Raw genomic sequence first — 17,840 nt, forward strand, 5'->3', positions numbered from 1 at the left:
TAAAAAACAATAACTGTCACAAAAGCAATTGCTTTTTTTTTCTAGAAATGTCATTAATGTGATTAATACTGCTCATTTTTGAAAGTTGAACACTTACAGTGAATTATATTTTTAATCTTACATATGTAATCGTTCTATAAGCATGGAATAAATAAAAAAAAATATGTGTGCTGACCAGATTGGGGGTCCAGGGTGACCCCTGTGATGAGCACCATGCTGCCGGTGCGTGAGTCAAGCATGGGGCAGCCGATCTGGATGGGCAATTGCAGTCGTGACACTGGGCACACATGAACCCCACCCAATGGGTAGACCATGCCTGTCTGGGGGTGGATGGTCACTGCCAGGATGGGGACCAGCACGCCAGTGTCGTAGTCACACATGGGCCCCCCAAAGACCAGCCTCTGGCCCGCACGGAGACCCCTCAGCTTGGACAGCCCTGGGATCTGGGCACTGTGGGACTGGGGGTACGGGACGTAGGGCAGCAGAGGAGACTCCCACTTTCCCAGCTCGTCTGAGAGCAGAAGGGAATGATCGGAGGCACAGGAGACACGAAGACACAGAAGTAACTCCACCCTCCACTTCTCCCATATCATATACACACACATCAGACTGCGTGAACCATGATTTCACTTCATTGTGCTGTAGTGGAGGTCTGGGTGCGTTGGTGAAAGAGCCCGGTCTCACCCACGCAGGCGTCAGCTGTGTAGACGAGGGTGGAGCTGGTAGGGTCAAAGCCCACGTTCCCAGCCACGGGCAGCACCCGTCCGGTCCGAGGCTGCAGGAAGAAGTCCGGGGGCACGGGCATGCTGTGCCCGCTAGCCAGAAGCATGTGGGCATTGGAGTCGGGCACTGCAAGGCCCGTGCAGGGGTCCGTGTGCACGGCCTCACATGCCCGAACTGTGCCATCAGGGGCTGTAAAGAGAAAAACGTCTCTTACTTCACTGCATGATCACCAGCTTTTAGAGAGGCGAGGCAGTGCTTTTGACTAGCTTGTAAAACACGTTACATTCAACCACCACTAGGTGGAGCCCTTAATTAGCCAGACCCAGTACGCTCAGTCTGGGCGCTCACCGATGAGGTCATCCCTGGAGAGGGGCGTTCCGGACACAGGGCACAGCAGGCGTGCCCCCAGGCCCCTCTTGAGCAGGGCCCAGGCCCCCTGCCTCTGGGCCTCGGCGGACACCAGGTCAGCCATCTGCTCTGCCAGCACCACCACGCGGTCCTTAATGCTGTACGGTGGAAAACATGAATTTATGTTTTCCTCACAGATACAGAGGCGTCATCACAGAGAAAACCTTAAGGGTGGAGGAAGAGGCACTGAAGATGGGAGGAGAAGCTAAACCTTTACACAGGCCTCTGTCTTCAGAGACAGAGATTTTCAGAACTCTTAAGAGGTGTTATTGCCTGTGTCTCTATACCTGGGTGGCTGTTACATTACTTAAGCTGATCATTGAATTAAATGCACAATTAAACACTTCAACTCCGTGGCAGATTTGGTGATGACAGCTGTTAACCATCTCAACAACCTTCTACTCTACAGACAGACGCAACAGCAATTCCAAAACACCTTTATAGATCCCAAAAGATCTAGCTCAAATTTCACTGATGGAATGAAAAAGGCCTATGAAAGTCTTCTTAACATTGAGAGGCTGGAGACAGATTTCTTGCTGATGTTTCACATATTCCATGTGTAGTATCATTCAGACCTTTGGCAGCTGCTGCACAGAGAGTGCACTCGTGTCTATGAAGCACTCAAGGTCAAAGTTCCTTCTCCCAGCTAAACAATTCTTCAAATATTTACAGAAGCACAATTACATTTGAAGAGGGCTGCTGACCCTGAATTCCCCCCCCAAGGTAGAATGATAAGAACAAAGAAAGAAAGCTTTGTGTGGCTGTGCCTACATGCCCTAGTGACCATCCCAAAGTGTCACAAGCCAGGCAGAAGCCTGAGCTCCTAAGGCCTTTAGGTCTGAAACGCTTACGACACCTGCGGCAATATGCGGCAATAAACGCTCCAGTTTTGTTCGTCTCAGTTCCCAGGCTAGCATAGTCCACAGCACACGTTGCGTCCAGACAAACCGAGCCGTTCAGGTAGAACCAACGCGGACATCAGGAAAAACCTGAGATCTGCTCTGATGGGCCATGGCTTCTCCTACAGAGGGCTGAGAGGTTGGAGTTGGAGGCAGTCCAAATATTAAGGAAAGTTAATTTGAGTTCCAGCAGGAAGTTAATGTGTCGTAAGAAAGAAACGAAGGACATTAAGTTTCCTTTTGGGGAGGTTAAGGGGCCAGAGGACAGAGAAACACTCTGCTGGTGTTGTGAACGGTGCCTACTTCTGGTTAACGGTAGTGTGGATCTGTACAGGGGCGCTTGAGGAGTCTTGCCGTGGCAAAAGTTGTTTGACCCTTTAGGTTAATTCTATACCTACAAAGTATACATTGGAAAGAGCGCTTTTCATAAAATGAACACAAAACGCAGGCAAAAAGTGGTACATACTTCCAATTAACATTTAAATAACACTCAAATTCCCTTCTGAGACACGATGATCCTCACATGTAAGGATTTAACAGCAGTAAGGCAGCACCAAAATAAAGCTCGCACTTGACTACAAGAATCAATAGCTGAGAAGCCCAACTTAAATGAAATATTAAAAATAGATAAACAAAAAAACAGAAAAGAAACACCAAACCTTTAAGCATCCAAACGTCCGCCCTTCACTGAGAACTATTGAAGTACATTTTTCACTTAGCTTTCTGTCCTTTTATTGCATCCAGTCACCTCTTACATACATACACTGACACAAATGTTTTTCTCCTTGACCACTGTGAGTTTTCACACACTCTTTCATTCACAACCTCACATCTGTCTTGGTTTATATATACACACACACACACACATTACTAAAGATTTATTTAAATAAAATTAAAAAACAAAAAAAAACCTTTCCAGACACACAGACTACCCTGCATGAGGTCACATCTTCACGCAGCAGCAACTCAGCAAACCCCTAAAGGAAACAGACTTATAAACAGTGGCTAATCAGTTTCAGGTGACAATGAACTTGATCAGCTCAATGAATAACACATATATTGGCTCCGCCTCCAAGATCTCTGGCAGGCAGAACCCCTTTCTGTCAATAATCTTATTGTGTTTATTCCTCTCATCTACATGTCTGCGTTTCACCCAGAGGTATTTCCAAATACCTAATGTTATATACTACCTATGTAGTGTTAGCAAGAAGAGACTGACTTGCTGAGTGATATGTGTAAGATCACGTATGAAAAAGGAACGTTACCTTTTCTTTAAAAAAAACACCAAAACAAAACCTCACAAAAAACACCATTGCTCAATAAATACTCTGTTATATGGGTTCTGTTGGTTTATGTATCACAAATTAAAAGTTTATTTAGATTAAAGTCAAGTGAAATATGACTCTTCTTCTCTCCTCTCATCCCCCATCTCTCCTTTCATTCCCTCGCCTCTCTTCTCCTCCTCTCTTCTCCTCTCTTCTTCTCCTCTCTTCTTCTGCTCCTCTCTTCTCCTCCTCTCTTCTCCTCCTCTCTTCTCCTCTCTTCTTCTACTCCTCTCTTCTCCTCTCTTCTCCTCCTCTTCTTCTTCTCTTTTGGGATAGACCCAGGAAATTAAAGGAACGGCTCCCTTTTTTGCTTGAAATTCCTCATATTGAAGGGAAAACACCCTCCACCTACTTTCCAAGCTACAACAGGTCATATATTGTTTTAAGATTTTTTAAAGATCATTATAAATGCCTCTACCTGTATATGCAACCCTACTCCGTAAAAGTTGGACTGTATGTGTAAAACGATCCAAATAAAAACAGAAAGTAGTGACTTGTAAATTTGGTTTGACCTGTATTTAAAATAAATCTGTAGAAAAACATTTTATTTTCTGTTAAAGTGCACTTAATCTGAAAATGATCCCTGCAACATATTCTAAAAAAAGAAGAGATAGGGTCTTGAGTCTCAGGGTCTGTCAGTTGAAAAATTGTGTTAAAAAAAACTTAAACATGTGATACAGACATGCTTGGTTATAAAAGCAGCACCTGGCAAGGTCTAGTCCTTTAAGAGGTTTAACACTTGCCACACTGATGCCACAACTCATCAGCATCTTAAAAACAACATTCCTCAATGAGTGACTGCAAGGATTTCAGGTGTCTTACACTCTGTGCTGCCTAATATCACCAAAATCGGACGGGTCCACCTTTTAGATCAGTTATGGAAATTATGGACATTATGTTCTTCGGGCCAAAGAAGAAAAGGACCATCCAGATTGTTACTGATGTAAAGTCCAAAAGTCATCGCATTCAAAAGCATGGCTGTGTGTTAGAGCCCTCGGCAGGGGTAAGTTTGGATATCTGTGAAGGCTCCGTTAATGCTGACAGATATATGCACGTTTTGGGAGGCTTGTGGGGCTGCCGGAATGGCCCGTCTGTGGTCCAAACGGGTCTCCCACTGAAAGCATGCAGCGCGCTAAAGAGTAATGACCCTGCGCAATGGTGCATCTGAAGACTTCAGTCTGAAGATTCAAATCTGGATCAGTTGGTGTCTTCACTGCCCAAAATGATTATTAAGTGTTGTTAAAAGCAAAGGTAATGTAACAAAGTGGTAAACTTGCTTCAACTTTTTTAGAATGTTTTGTAGACGTCAAATATGGAGTGCATTTTTATTTTTAAAAAAGTAATAAAGTTCATAATATAAAATATCCAATCGTTTTTACTGTTTTCAGTGTCATGCATGTCAGAATTTCCCAACCACAGCTTTCTTGCATTTTTGTCAGTATTTCACATGTTTCCCCAACATACGTGTAGTATATGTAAGTCAAACATACGGCTGCTGGATGCGTGTGTCACAGAGGTGGGCCTGGCTGTCATCCAGCAGGGGCAGCAGCCGCACACACTCCCCCAGGGCTGCCGAGAAGGCCGTGTGCATGGCGCGCTGATGCTGCAGCTCGGTGCGCAACATCTGCAGCTGGCTGTCCAGCAGCTGGGTGAGCTGCAAGCCCAGGGTCTTCCTCCGTGTCGTCTCCCGCTCCACCCGCCTCTCCAGATCTTCCATCTTGCTCCCTGTCGCCACCCCAAAGGCAGGGCGGAGCTCCTGCACCTTAGATATCACACTCTGGTAGAGCTGCTTCACCTACTGACACAGGACAGTGGTTCAGTAGGACGTTCTGACAAAATAATGCTGTGTTCATACATCGTTTTACAGTTTAAACTCCGGCCTCGGGGAGCATCGAGAGGGCTTAAACAGGAGAGTTGATTAATCATCGCTGAGACTAGATGAGCACATCTCCAAAACTTCATTCAATAAATTATAATGTGTTTGGATTACTGGTTACAAAAACACAGGATTACCTCTCCTCTAAAACAGGGTTGGGATTACCCTCTCTCTGAGCTAGGGTTAGGATTACCTTTACTATAAAATAGGGTTGGGATTACCTCTCCTCTTAGCTAGGGTTAGGATTACCTTTACTCTAAAATAGGGTTAGGATTACCTCTCCTCTTAGCTAGGGTTAGGATTACCTTTACTATAAAATAGGGTTAGGATTACCTCTCCTCTTAGCTAGGGTTAGGATTACCTTTACTCTAAAATAGGGTTAGGATTACCTCTCCTCTTAGCTAGGGTTAGGATTACCTCTCCTCTTAATTGCCCAAGACATGCAGTAACAGACACGCTGTGCTTGAGCAGAATGTCATAGAAGGTGCTGGAACTGAAAGCCTCCAGGTCCACCTGTTCCTCATAGTCCCAAAACTCATCTGGCATGACAGCTGGACACAAATTGGACACACTCGGTGAGACATGCAGATGCAGCTAATACTGTGCTGTAGAATAGCACATGCCTGTCCTGTAATGTCCAGGCATGGCTGACTCAGCACATTAGTTTATTAACAAGCTTTTTATAAGCATGGGATAAAAGTGTAAAAGCAGTGGCAATACTAAAACATCGCTGGCAGAGCCACTCAAGGACAGGAAAGGGAAACTCTGATGGAGACAGCCCAGTAAATCCCACTCCATAATATGGCCATTTGGTGAGTGCTCCTGCCCTGTCTGTCTACAGGTGAGTGCTCCCATCCTGTCTGTCTACAGGTGAGTGCTCCCATCCTGTCTGTCTATAGGTGAGTGCTCCCATCCTGTCTGTCTACAGGTGAGTGCTCCCATCCTGTCTGTCTACAGGTGAGTGCTCCCATCCTGTCTTTCTAACGGTGAGTGCTCCCATCCTGTCTGTCTATAGGTGACTTCTCCTGTCCTGTCTGTCTACAGGTGAGTGCTCCCATCCTGTCTGTCTACAGGTGAGTGCTCCCATCCTGTCTGTCTACAGGTGAGTGCTCCCATCCTGTCTGTCTACAGGTGAGTGCTCCCATCCTGTCTGTCTACAGGTGAGTTCTCCTGTCCTGTCTGTCTATAGGTGAGTGCTCCCATCCTGTCTTTCTACAGGTGAGTGCTCCCATCCTGTCTGTCTATAGGTGACTTCTCCTGTCCTGTCTGTCTACAGGTGAGTGCTCCCATCCTGTCTGTCTACAGGTGAGTGCTCCCATCCTGTCTGTCTACAGGTGAGTGCTCCCATCCTGTCTGTCTACAGGTGAGTTCTCCTGTCCTGTCTGTCTATAGGTGAGTGCTCCCATCCTGTCTGTCTACAAGTGAGTGCTCCCATCCTGTCTGTCTACAGGTGAGTGCTCCCATCCTGTCTGTCTATAGGTGAGTGCTCCCATCCTGTCTGTCTACAGGTGAGTGCTCCCATCCTGTCTTTCTACAGGTGAGTGCTCCCATCCTGTCTGTCTATAGGTGACTTCTCCTGTCCTGTCTGTCTACAGGTGAGTGCTCCCATCCTGTCTGTCTACAGGTGAGTGCTCCCATCCTGTCTGTCTACAGGTGAGTGCTCCCATCCTGTCTGTCTACAGGTGAGTGCTCCCATCCTGTCTGTCTACAGGTGAGTTCTCCTGTCCTGTCTGTCTATAGGTGAGTGCTCCCATCCTGTCTGTCTACAGGTGAGTTCTCCTGTCCTGTCTGTCTATAGGTGAGTGCTCCCATCCTGTCTGTCTACAGGTGAGTGCTCCCGTCCTGTCTGTCTACAGGTGAGTGCCCCTGTGCTGCCTGCGTTACCTCTCTGCCCTGACTCCTCTGTCAGCCCTGCCTGCAGGCTTCGGTGGGCCTTTTTCAGCAGTATCACCCTGGAGCCCTTTGACGAGTAGTCGTCCATGTTGTATTTGAGCTGCAGAATGCGGTATCTGGCCTGGGCGGGACGTTTCTCAGGCCAGCCACGCTCCTTGAACAAGACCTGTGTGTCAAAGACAGGTGTCAATTCTGTTACAGTGTTTGTGTACAGTTTGTGATTTGAATACCTCTGCTCTACATAATCTGTTACAGTGTTTGTGTACGGTTTGTGATTTGAATACCTCTGCTCTAGACACTCTGTTACAGTGTTTGTGTACGGTTTGTGATTTGAATACCTCTGTTCTAGATACTGTTACAGTGTTTGTGTACAGTTTCTGATTTGAATACCTCTGCTCTAGACACTCTGTTACAGTGTTTGTGTACAGTTTGTGAATAATTAGCACCAAACTGACCAACAACACAATACAAAGACAGAGAAGAGCTGCAGCTCCTGCTAAGAGTCCTCCGATGACCAGCCAATCAGGATGCAGCGAGAGGTGGCGCTGGCGAGCGATGCCCATGCGAGTCATGTGACGTGGGTGCGTGGGGAAGAATGGGCTGGGGTCATAGCACTCTCCTCCAGCAGGTAAGACCTTCACATACTGGAAGAGATGGACCCTTTAGCTTACATATTTTGGTGAGTATACACTGGCAACAGTTTAGTGTGGTTCAGAGTAGACCGGAGAGGGATGATACCATGTGCTTGTGATGATTGCTGCTCAGTCTGAGGGCATACACCCCAGGCTCACTGAAGCTAATGGAAAACAGGGACTGTGCAGGTGGTGCCATTGTTAACTCTTGCGCTAACAGCCTGAAGGGTCCCCAGTCGAAAGCTGCATTGGTGTTGAGTAAGTTCTCTCTGCGGAGAATGGTGTAAACACTCAGGTCAGTCACTGACAGCGTCAATGGCCAAACGATACAGAACGATTTTGCGTTGGCTTACTCACGTGTCATACTGAGGATAGTGCTGCGTTGTCACGGTGAAAAGGAGGATGTCGTCCAGACACAAGCATGCCGTCGGGTTCATCACCCCAGCAACTCCCCCATTCATAGCTCCCCTTGATGCTGAGCCACTGGACCAATGAGAGTTCATGTCCATGTGGGTATGGTTTCCTAGTAAATAAAAGTTGAACCTTGAAACCACCCGTTTGGGTTGTCCATGTGCAATCTAAATCGGATATGGCAGGCTGATGAGTTAGCTACCTCTGAACTCAGCCATGCCATGTGTCCTGGGGGCTTCTGCCGTGCTGTGGGCCTCTTGGCTGCTATCCAAAACCAACATCTGTACGTCTGTTGGGACGGTATGGAGGAGGCCAAAAAAGCCTGTCTCTGTGGCATGGCAAGCAGGGTCAAAGGTTGATGAATGGGTCGTGAAGTCTCCCTGTATAGTGCTGCTGACCCTGTCACTCACCATCAGTCTGCACCACATACACAGGCCTGGAGAAGCCAAGATGCCCATCACACCTCAGCCTACCCTCGGAGTCCCAGCGTTTAAGAACAGATAACAGCACACTTCCGGACGCAAGCACCTGCTTCAGAAACATACCTTCCCTCAAATAGGTCAGAGCAGAACTCTAGCCGTGTTTGCTTTGAGCTGATAAAAACGTGCCACAGGACACTCACTGCATCCCATATTAAATACTCAGATTATAATATTCAGTCTAGCTTCTAGCTCAGTTAAGATTCTCTGCTATGTCTTTCAAGTGAACACACTTCCAAAAATCCGATCTCACCCCCGAGAGAACGGAAGGATCTGATGCTGGGATTTTTTTTGTATTCCAAACAGGAGTATAGTTCAGCTTTGGGCTGCTTGGCTAAGCTCCTCTGGGTGATAACTTTCTGAGGCTAGAACAGTAACTGAGTAACACACCCTAAAACCAAACAGTAGTATTTACCTTTTACATATAAGTGTTTGTGGCCCACTTTGAATCCCTGTTGTTGTTCTTGTTGTTAATTTACAATGGTTTTTTGTCTTTTTTTGTTGTTGTTATTTTACAATTGTTTCACTTGATATATTCAAAATATATAAATATAATAAGATGACAAAAATGTATGAAATTACTTTGGTGCAATTTTGGAATTAACATGGAAGCTAATAATGTCCTGACATACATTTTTAAAAAATTTGTATTTAGGCATATATCCTATTTAAAATCATCATATGTTTATTCTGTTTATGAATTATATTTATTTGATTTGATATTACTAGTAAAGACTTGAAATATGCTTGAACAGTCTGTCGGCTAGTTCACATTTGCACAATGTTGCCTGTGGTAAATGCTTCAGACATCTGTAAAATGTTTTTCTATGTTTTTAATACCATTTTTTAAAGTGATCAAGTTAGTGAATATTTAAGATATGCATTTTATTAAAGTTTGCTCATGATTTTTAGTTTAGCTTTTGTAGTTATTTCTCTTTTGTAGTTATTCCTTAAAGGTGATATGATCTAAAATATTTCCTGAAAAAGTAAATATTTATTTTAAAAAATAAAATAAAAATTACTCTTTAATTTTTACCCACAAACATGGCATCCTAATGTGTACCATAGAGGGCGCTGTGCATTAGATGAGGACCCGTTGCCATTTAAAAGGAAAAACCTGGAATTACAACAATTTAACAAACTAATCAAATAACATAAATGGTTTGTGAACAGGATATTCAGATAGTTCAATTTCATATGAATAAACAGCTCAAAATGTTTTGCTTCTGTGTTATATAATATACTGCTTAGTAAGTATGTTACATGGCTTTTTGTTTAAAAAGGAAATATGCTACGTTCTTAGTGGCAGACTAAGACGTTTGGAGGTGTGAGTTTGGAGTCACTCGGCTACACCTGTGAGTTTGAGGCTGTGTACAGCAGATGGAGTTCAGGAGCACTGCAGACCAGCAGCAGAGGCGGAGTGGATCTGTCCCTGCACCCACCCACACACTCACTCCTCGTGGGCTCATGCCAGGCTGGGTCCGTGCACACACACAGCCCCAGGGACGCATCGTAGCCCTCGTACCGCTCCGGCGAGGCGCACACCTGAGGAAGAGGAGCGAGAAGGCCTCGGTGAAGGCCCTGGGCATGCATACGCAGCAGTGTTCATGGAAGAGTCGTGGAGCGACTACGTTTGGTTCAGGGATCGCTGACTCTTTCGGGTCAGCTAAGTTCGCAGCAGAAGGAACTAGCAGAAAAAAAGATCAATAAGAAAATCTATAAGCAAAAATGACTGAAATAAACATCCAACAAAGAAAGCTCATCAATGTCCTTAACCTTTGACCTCTCTGTCAATAATCATTGTACCAAGGTGTAAGCCTTCTAACAACAAGTAATGATTTAGGAATGGAAAGCTGAATTGGTAAGAACTTCATCAAATGACAGTGATTTAAAAAAACTATGCAGTTTAAAAAAATTCTTATATTTGTAAAAGAAAAAACTTTATTTTGGACCAGAAGAAGAAATCAAGATTGGTACCTTCTCAAAGTTATACAAATATTTTAGTCAATATAAAAATAATTTAAATTAAAACATTAATGATTTGGGGCATGAAACACAAGCAACAATATTAAAAAATTCAAAAAGTTGTATCAACAGTGTTATGGGGTACGTGCGCACACACGCCCTGCTCCCAATCACCTGATTACTAAACACAATCACCTGTGTCTTGTTTGTTCCCTGCCGTATTTAAAGCCCTCAGGTTTTCTCCTCTAGTGGTGTGTGTTACTCATCTGTGGTGCCGCACCACAAACCTTTTCTGTCACTGTGCTTGTTTTGGTTTTTCCTGTCGCTTATTAGCGAGCACGCTGCTGTGCTCGTTTGTTTCTTTGTTATGGAGGATTACTCAGGAGAATCTTTACTTGGCCTCATGTCTCACTCACTCTCTTCCGCCATTACAAATGTTATTTTTAAGATAACATTGTGACCCATAGCAGGTACTGATGTCAGATTCAGTGTGACACAGTTGGATTGCAATAAAGGTGACTGGCAGGCAACCAGACAGTAGTATTTCCACAGACTTATGCAATGCAAAATAAACTAATATCACTATAATAGACAAGCAATAGTGAATTAGATCAGTTGCTTCATGTGATTATTTTGCCATCAAATCTCCTCCACAGGACTATGAGTAATACATTGCAGCTGATGTTTACTGCTACTGGTCCAGGTACTGTGTTTTGAGTAGGATCTGTGTAATACAGCTACACTGAGCTCAAACACAGAGGTTCACGTGCTATGTGCCAGGAAAACAGCCTGTGCGTGGTGCCGTGCCGAGCTGGGAGTGGCCGCGCGTGCGACAGGGCGCGTGTGTGCGCGCGACAGGGAGTGTTCCCTCGCAGGGCTGTTCTCGGCGTCCTGCACTGACCTGGAGAGAGCAGAGCCGCTCCCACTGCCCGCTGCTGAGACACTCGCCGCGCTGGTCCCGCACGCTTCCATCCTTGCAGAGCTCGTACACCTTCAGCTGGCATCCGTCTTCCATCTGCGTTGCACGGTACCCAAGGGCACAGTGGCACTGCCCATCGCTGGCCTGCGTTTAGGGAACATGGGCCGCACACGTCCGTCAGCTCACCCTGCTGTACAGGCTGGAGTGATAGCGAATCATGTAGGACCCTTCACCTGTGACTGGGCTCTGAGCAGAGGAGGCCTCAGAGCCTAGTGGGTCAGAGACAGAGCAAGTAACCCAACCTCGTCCAGGTCGCCACACAAGCGCCCGACCACAGATCTGCTCCGGTCGGTACTGTCGTTTGTGCGCGCAAACCTCTCAAACTTGCACAGGCACAAGTGTAGATTCGAACACGCATAGGTGCATGTGCTCACCTGGAAGACCTGGCCTTCTCTCAGACACACGCATTTGTCTTGGGCAGGAAGAGGCTGCTGTGCTCTGGGCCCGCAAGGCAGGCAGGCAGCCAGTCCTTCTCTGGGGGCGTAGTGATATGGAGGGCAGCTGATGCAGTCGCGTGTGTCTGTGGCCCAGGAACTTGGTCCAAACGTTCCACGGGGACATGGCACAGCAGTTTTCCCGCCCTCTGGACAGTAGTAACCTTTGAACAAGGCATGAAACACAACCACCTACTCCTCATCATTTCACAACTTGACCACTGCCTTGAGGAAACAGCACCTGCATCACGCAAAATCGGTTCCAAAGACGACGGGCACGGCAGCGGGAGGTGCGGAAAGCCCGATACGAAGGCCGCCGTCTCGAGTTCCTGTGCCCAGCAGCCAGACACCGTGCACCGTACCTGGCCGGCAAAAGAACTGGCCCGGGTGTCCCCGTGTCGCGTTCAGCCCCACGGTGTTCCTCGGTCCCGGGACGAGCAACCACCAGAGCAGAGCGGCCCATGTCTTGCTCGCGGCCTCCCGCATCGTCTCGGAGCGCTGTGTCGTCCTCCCACCGTGGCGGTCTGGGGGGAAATAGGAAGCACTTTCCCCAGCATGCTGAAAGATTCATGAATGCGGTAGGGGTAAGGTGTCGCACATGCCCGTGGGCAGAGAGACCCTGGCAGGTCATGTTACCGGTTTCTCTTGGGGCTTGGTGACACGCTGATTTGAGCTGTGCTTTACCCGTCTCTCAGTCTGGATTCAGCAGAAGTACCGAGACGTTTTCATGTGAAGTTTTGGAGATTTGCGAATCTTGTGGCCTTGAACTGCACAACAATACTGGGTTCATTTCAAACTAATTCGGAATGGAGCCGGAAAGCCTATGAGCTTTATGTCCTCTCCAAATGAGTCTCCCTTTCCCCTGCGTCAGGTAGTTCAGTCCAGCCTGGTTATTTACAGAGCTGATGTGCTTTCTGGGTTAAAGGTGAGTCTCTCGGATGCAGCAGTGCCTATCCTCAGTAAAGGAATGCTAGAGAACACAAACCCACAGCTTCTCTTTTCCTGCTGGCGCAGTTGTAGGGAACAGCATGTTATGTGCCCCATTTCTGTCCCCAACACCAAGAAATGGAAGCACAAGACCTGTTTGGAGAACTCCAGTAAAATACAATGCACTTGATGGACGGGACATTATTGTCATCTTCGTTAATTAAATTCGTGCTCTCTGGCGATTTTATTACAGGATTACATGGGCCAGCCTTTTGGATACTTTTAAATCTAAATTATTTGAAAGAATATTAACAGTGAATGGCATAAATGTATAAATGTTAGACTTTTAAATGTATAATGTTAGACAAGGCCCCTTAAACTGAGATGACTGTTAGTCGCAACTGCACAGTACACCTCACACTAAGCTTTGGGTCAAAGCAATAAACCCTACCTTTGTTTTTAAAACCTTTTTTTTTTTTTTTCCCTGTGCAAAAATGTCCAATAACTGTTAAAACTTCAATAATCTAGTGTCCTGATCAGATTCCATCTGACCTGGTATTGAATGGCTGTACATATTCACGATGTACAAAACGTTTGTAAAGCTTTCGGTGTCACACAAACTCCTTACATTTTGAAAGAATCTTCCTCTCTTCCTGCTGCACCTGCTGTACCCTGATCTAGTTACATCAGTGATATCGATATTGTAAACAGTATGCATATTGCATTCATGGAAATATTCTTGGCTTGTAAATGTTGGGTAAACAACATTCATTTAGGAACCTTTGATAAAACAGATTAGACACTGCATTCATAATATTCTCTTATGTGGAGCAAATATTTTGGTCTTGTCAGAGGTTTGGAAAAGGGCTATCCTAATCGATTGATTTCCTATACCTGAAGTCTTTCACTCTGTTGATGACAATGAAAATGCTGCATCACTCTGATGGACCAACGTTTATTTCACCAAAAGTGCTTCATCACTCTTATCGACCAACTTTGATTTACCCCAAAGTGCTTCATCATTCTGGTGGACCAACTTTTTTGAGCCTACATTTTCTCTCCAGTGCTCATGGACTCTGAGATGTACCCAAACCCTCAGATGCGGTTAATGATGTGGCTCGGATAACAGTTCCACGCTAAATGACCGAGGTACTGACTGGCACCTCCATAAATATTTCAGAGGTGCCTAAGCTTAATCCTCTCGCCGTAGCACTTTGAAAACGGAGGCCTGTATGCGTACAGACGCCGATATTGAGATGGGCCCTGCTAAATGTTTACACTTCAGCTCTACTTACAGGAATGCCAATGTTTGTTTTGAGTCCTTTCCATTATTTATTTTTAAGAGTAAAAACTTCTATTTTTTAATATTTTGATTTTGTTAAGAGAATGCACATTTATGCGAGGACGAGATACAACTGCGTACCACAAACGTTTTTATAATTATATAGCATATATAATTATACGTTTAAAAAGCATTTGCACCGAGACTTATCCGAATCCCCCTTGACACACTTCTGTTTCGGGTTCACCGATCCCTGTACCTCTGTCAGCAGCTAATGCTATTCACATTAATCATTTACAAAGCAATGCAGAGTCAGGGAAGCAGAGTTGGGACAAGCAGTCCAGTTCAAACCCTGCAACAAAGCACTGACACATTCTGGCAGAATATTTATTTGTACCAAGGTTACAAAGACCCAATATAAAGTGATGCAAGCAGCTCATGGAACTGTTATTTATTCTTAGTCCTCTGTAGGCAAACACAGCACAGAGAAAGGATCACATAAACATGTGTTTTGGATATGGTGATTTCATGAATTCAAAATATTATTTTTTGTTTAACATTGAATAGACTGAATTGATTGAATATATGATACAACAGTTGGTGGTCAACTGATGGAGGACTAACCTGTTTATTATTTACTTTCTGCAGATGAAAAATGTGATTTTTTTTTTATTCCTGTACTTTTTATGATTCATTGCTTCTTTTTCTGGGGTGTGTGATGTCTCTTGGTTCCTTATATGTTACATTTTGCAAGGCATGTTGCGATGTATTACGTGTTTCATAACTGTCTCTGTTTGTCTCCAGAGGCCTTGGAGGACAGTCCCAGAGAGACATAGCTCACTCTCACTCACTCTTTAACCCGTGAGATGACTTACCCAGCAAATTATGGAGACAGTTACCATCTGGAACACTACAAAGCAAGCCATACTTTCTCTTTAACAAAACTTTCAGGTGTTATATAACGTCACACATCAGAGGTTGGCTTGTTGTGCTGGACGTTTGACAGTGTGCAGATTTCCGAAGCTTCAAGGACAAGCAGGACCCGTAATAAAAACACTGGCATGTTCCCAGTGTTTGCCCTCAGTAAATAATCAATGATCAAAGTAAGACAAATGCCTCAGTCGCTCCCCTGATTTGTTCCTCATTATCCTCACTTAGCATGTGCTTTGCTAGATTAGGAATAAACAACAAATACAAAACAAAACCATTGATTTTGGCTTGTTTTTCTACTAAACGTTCTGTTCATCTTAAGGTGGCCCGTAGGGGAAAGTGGCTGTCGTGTTGAATCTCTGTGAGATGTGTGACTAGTTATCCTGCTTCTCCTGCAGGTCCATGCATAGGAAGGTTTTCTCCACAGATTTTACACGAAGCCTCTGTACTCTCTGCTGTTGGCTTTGCTGCTAACTAATTACCTCCAAGCAGACACAGACGAGACATCCAAGGGCACCTTCAAGTGGAGTACCAACTATAGGGAGGACAGCAGTAGATTATAGAGAATGCACTCCCTTTGTGTGTGTGTGTGTGTGTGTGTGTGTGTGTGTGTATGTGTGGCAGGCTAATGATCTCTGCATAGCCAGTTGGGACACAATCTGATTAAAGTAATTGAAACAGTTTTCTTTTTTAATTAATTTATACTTGTTTCTGAATTTTCCACATATACCCAAACACTCGTCAATTTTATGTGATGAACAGGTGTGGTAGGAGGCCTTTAATTATTATTGGCTCTTGATAACTCAAAAATATAAGATATTCAGATTTAAACAAATTTGTCTGAGTCACTGTACTAGGGTGATGATGAGAATACAATCAGCTTTGACCTCACCTGCCTCCACATTGCGTCAATCTCAACCTTGAAGCGACATCAAAGGAATTACTCTGAAGAAGAGCTGTTGAAAACACCTCGGCTCTGAAGCAGATCGGCCAATCAGTGGGGCCGCCGTCGGCTCCCGCGGTTGCCTGTTATCATGCTGGCCCTCCACGTGGTCCCTGTTGACATGGGGTGTGGGGCGGACTCTAGGAAGTTCTCTGATAAGGGGCCACTTTAAAAGAAAGGGTTGAGAAGTGCACCTCACACAGCCTGACAGGAAAGGTAAGGTCTGAGTCACACTGGCCATCTGCTGACCCCAGAATGGCATGACCATTAAGACTTAACCAAAAAAAGAGAGAAAAACTTCTTGTGACTGTGTGTCCTCTCCACCTCCTTACAGTGACAAAACAAAAAGGAAGAAAAGCACCATGCGCCGTCAGTTTGGTGAACATTTGGTGATCGTCGTCATGTTCTTTGTTGCTTCAACAGGTTTGTAGTTGTACATAGATGTACATTAAACAATCTACTTGTATGTTGTTTCTGATTGGAAGAAGGGCCACGCTCACACGCTCACTCTATCTGCCCTGCAGGATTTCCAGTTTGGCAGGACACTACCAGCCAAGAGGAACGATGGAGCGTCCAAGAACAGAGTGCAAACTTTGCTATTAACAAAGCAGACATCACCAAGGAATTCAAGTAAGTACCTGAGAATTCGTAATCATTCATAATATCAGTGGAACAAATATCAGCAGCAAGGTGGAAGAGGGCGGCGCGGTGGGCGGGGTCTGAAAATGTCACATCAACTCTTCTTTAGCAACGGAGTGTGGAAGAGCCACGTGGTGAGCAGTGACCTCTACTCGCAGGACGCGCAGGACGCGCAGGACCCCATGATGGTGGAAATGAGGCACAAGCTGAGCCAGGAGTCTGAACGCCTGCGTGCCCGTCTGAGGAAGGAGCTGATGGAGCTCAGACAGAGGCTCTCTCCATACCCCAGCCATCCACAGCTGGCCCCGGCCAACATACGCCAGCTCCTGACCCCCCTAACCCAGCATCTCAGCAGGGCTCTGGACTCCCACGCCCAGGAGCTCTGTGTCCAGCTGGGCCGAAGCCTCCAGGGTCTCCGGCCTGATGGTCATTCACGTTCCCAGGAGGTCCTGGAGGAGGTTGGCCGTGCTCTGGACGAGAGCCATCGGAGGAGGACCGCCGCCTTCGAGAACTTTAAAACGAAGGCCTTCGAGGCGGTTGAAGAGGAGCACGACAGCAGCAGGAAGGAGCTGTGGGAGGAGGTGACGGCCAGACTTGGCCAGGAGATCTGCTCCTTCAGTTTAGAGGTACAGGGCAAGGTGGCGGCACTGAAGGTCTCGCTGGCAGGGCTCCTGACCGCAGCAAAGCCTGCAGGAGCTGCAGCAGTCTCCAGGGTGGACCTCTTCTGCCAGAGCTCCTCGGCACAGAACCAGAAGTTCATCGCTAATTTAGAGCAGCAAATAGCCAAGCTTGAAGAAGAGCAGAGGAAAGGGGAGACAGCGAGGTACATCAGCATAGAATCCATTCAGGAGGACTTCTCCACCAGACTCAGCGCACTACTGCAGGACATCAGACACACTCTGAACTAGAGCACTACCTCGCCACACGTCCAGGAGACCGCTGCAATGTAAATAGAGGCCACAGTAATGAGAAGTATCTGTGAATTAGTAATGTGAATTATCTTTTGTAAAAACGTTCAAGAATGTGTCAAGTGTAAGCAACTTTTATACAGTACAGAAAAAATAAACTTGCCTGTCATTTGCAAAAAATAACAAA

The 17,840-nt window shown here is 45.7% G+C and overlaps 2 protein-coding genes and 1 long non-coding RNA gene across 3 annotated transcripts; 2 read left to right on the forward strand and 1 right to left on the reverse strand.

Moving 5' to 3' along the window:
* Nucleotides 1–9,993: 9,993 nt before the first annotated feature.
* On the reverse strand, nt 9,994–12,510 carry LOC113579610 (platelet endothelial aggregation receptor 1). The gene is made up of 4 exons (XM_027013679.2): nt 12,387–12,510; nt 11,965–12,188; nt 11,513–11,674; nt 9,994–10,191 (listed from the first exon to the last, which is right to left on the reverse strand). The coding sequence occupies exons 1-4, from the start codon at nt 12,508–12,510 to the stop codon at nt 9,994–9,996; spliced, it is 708 nt and encodes a 235-aa protein (XP_026869480.2).
* A 2,178-nt stretch (nt 12,511–14,688) lies between these two features.
* On the forward strand, nt 14,689–15,391 carry LOC113579585. Its single transcript, XR_003410887.2, has 3 exons — nt 14,689–14,753; nt 14,882–14,944; nt 15,038–15,391. It is a non-coding gene; the product is annotated as an uncharacterized LOC113579585 (long non-coding RNA).
* A 1,077-nt stretch (nt 15,392–16,468) lies between these two features.
* zgc:162608 (uncharacterized protein LOC100037332 homolog) lies at nt 16,469–17,678 on the forward strand. Its single transcript, XM_027013681.2, has 3 exons — nt 16,469–16,529; nt 16,631–16,736; nt 16,855–17,678. Exons 1-3 carry the CDS (start codon nt 16,469–16,471, stop codon nt 17,651–17,653), a joined length of 966 nt encoding a protein of 321 aa, XP_026869482.2. The 3' UTR covers nt 17,654–17,678.
* The last annotated feature ends 162 nt before the right edge of the window (nt 17,679–17,840 follow it).

This window comes from Electrophorus electricus, chromosome 15 (genome assembly GCF_013358815.1).
Source record: "Electrophorus electricus isolate fEleEle1 chromosome 15, fEleEle1.pri, whole genome shotgun sequence".
Lineage (NCBI taxonomy): Eukaryota > Metazoa > Chordata > Actinopteri > Gymnotiformes > Gymnotidae > Electrophorus > Electrophorus electricus.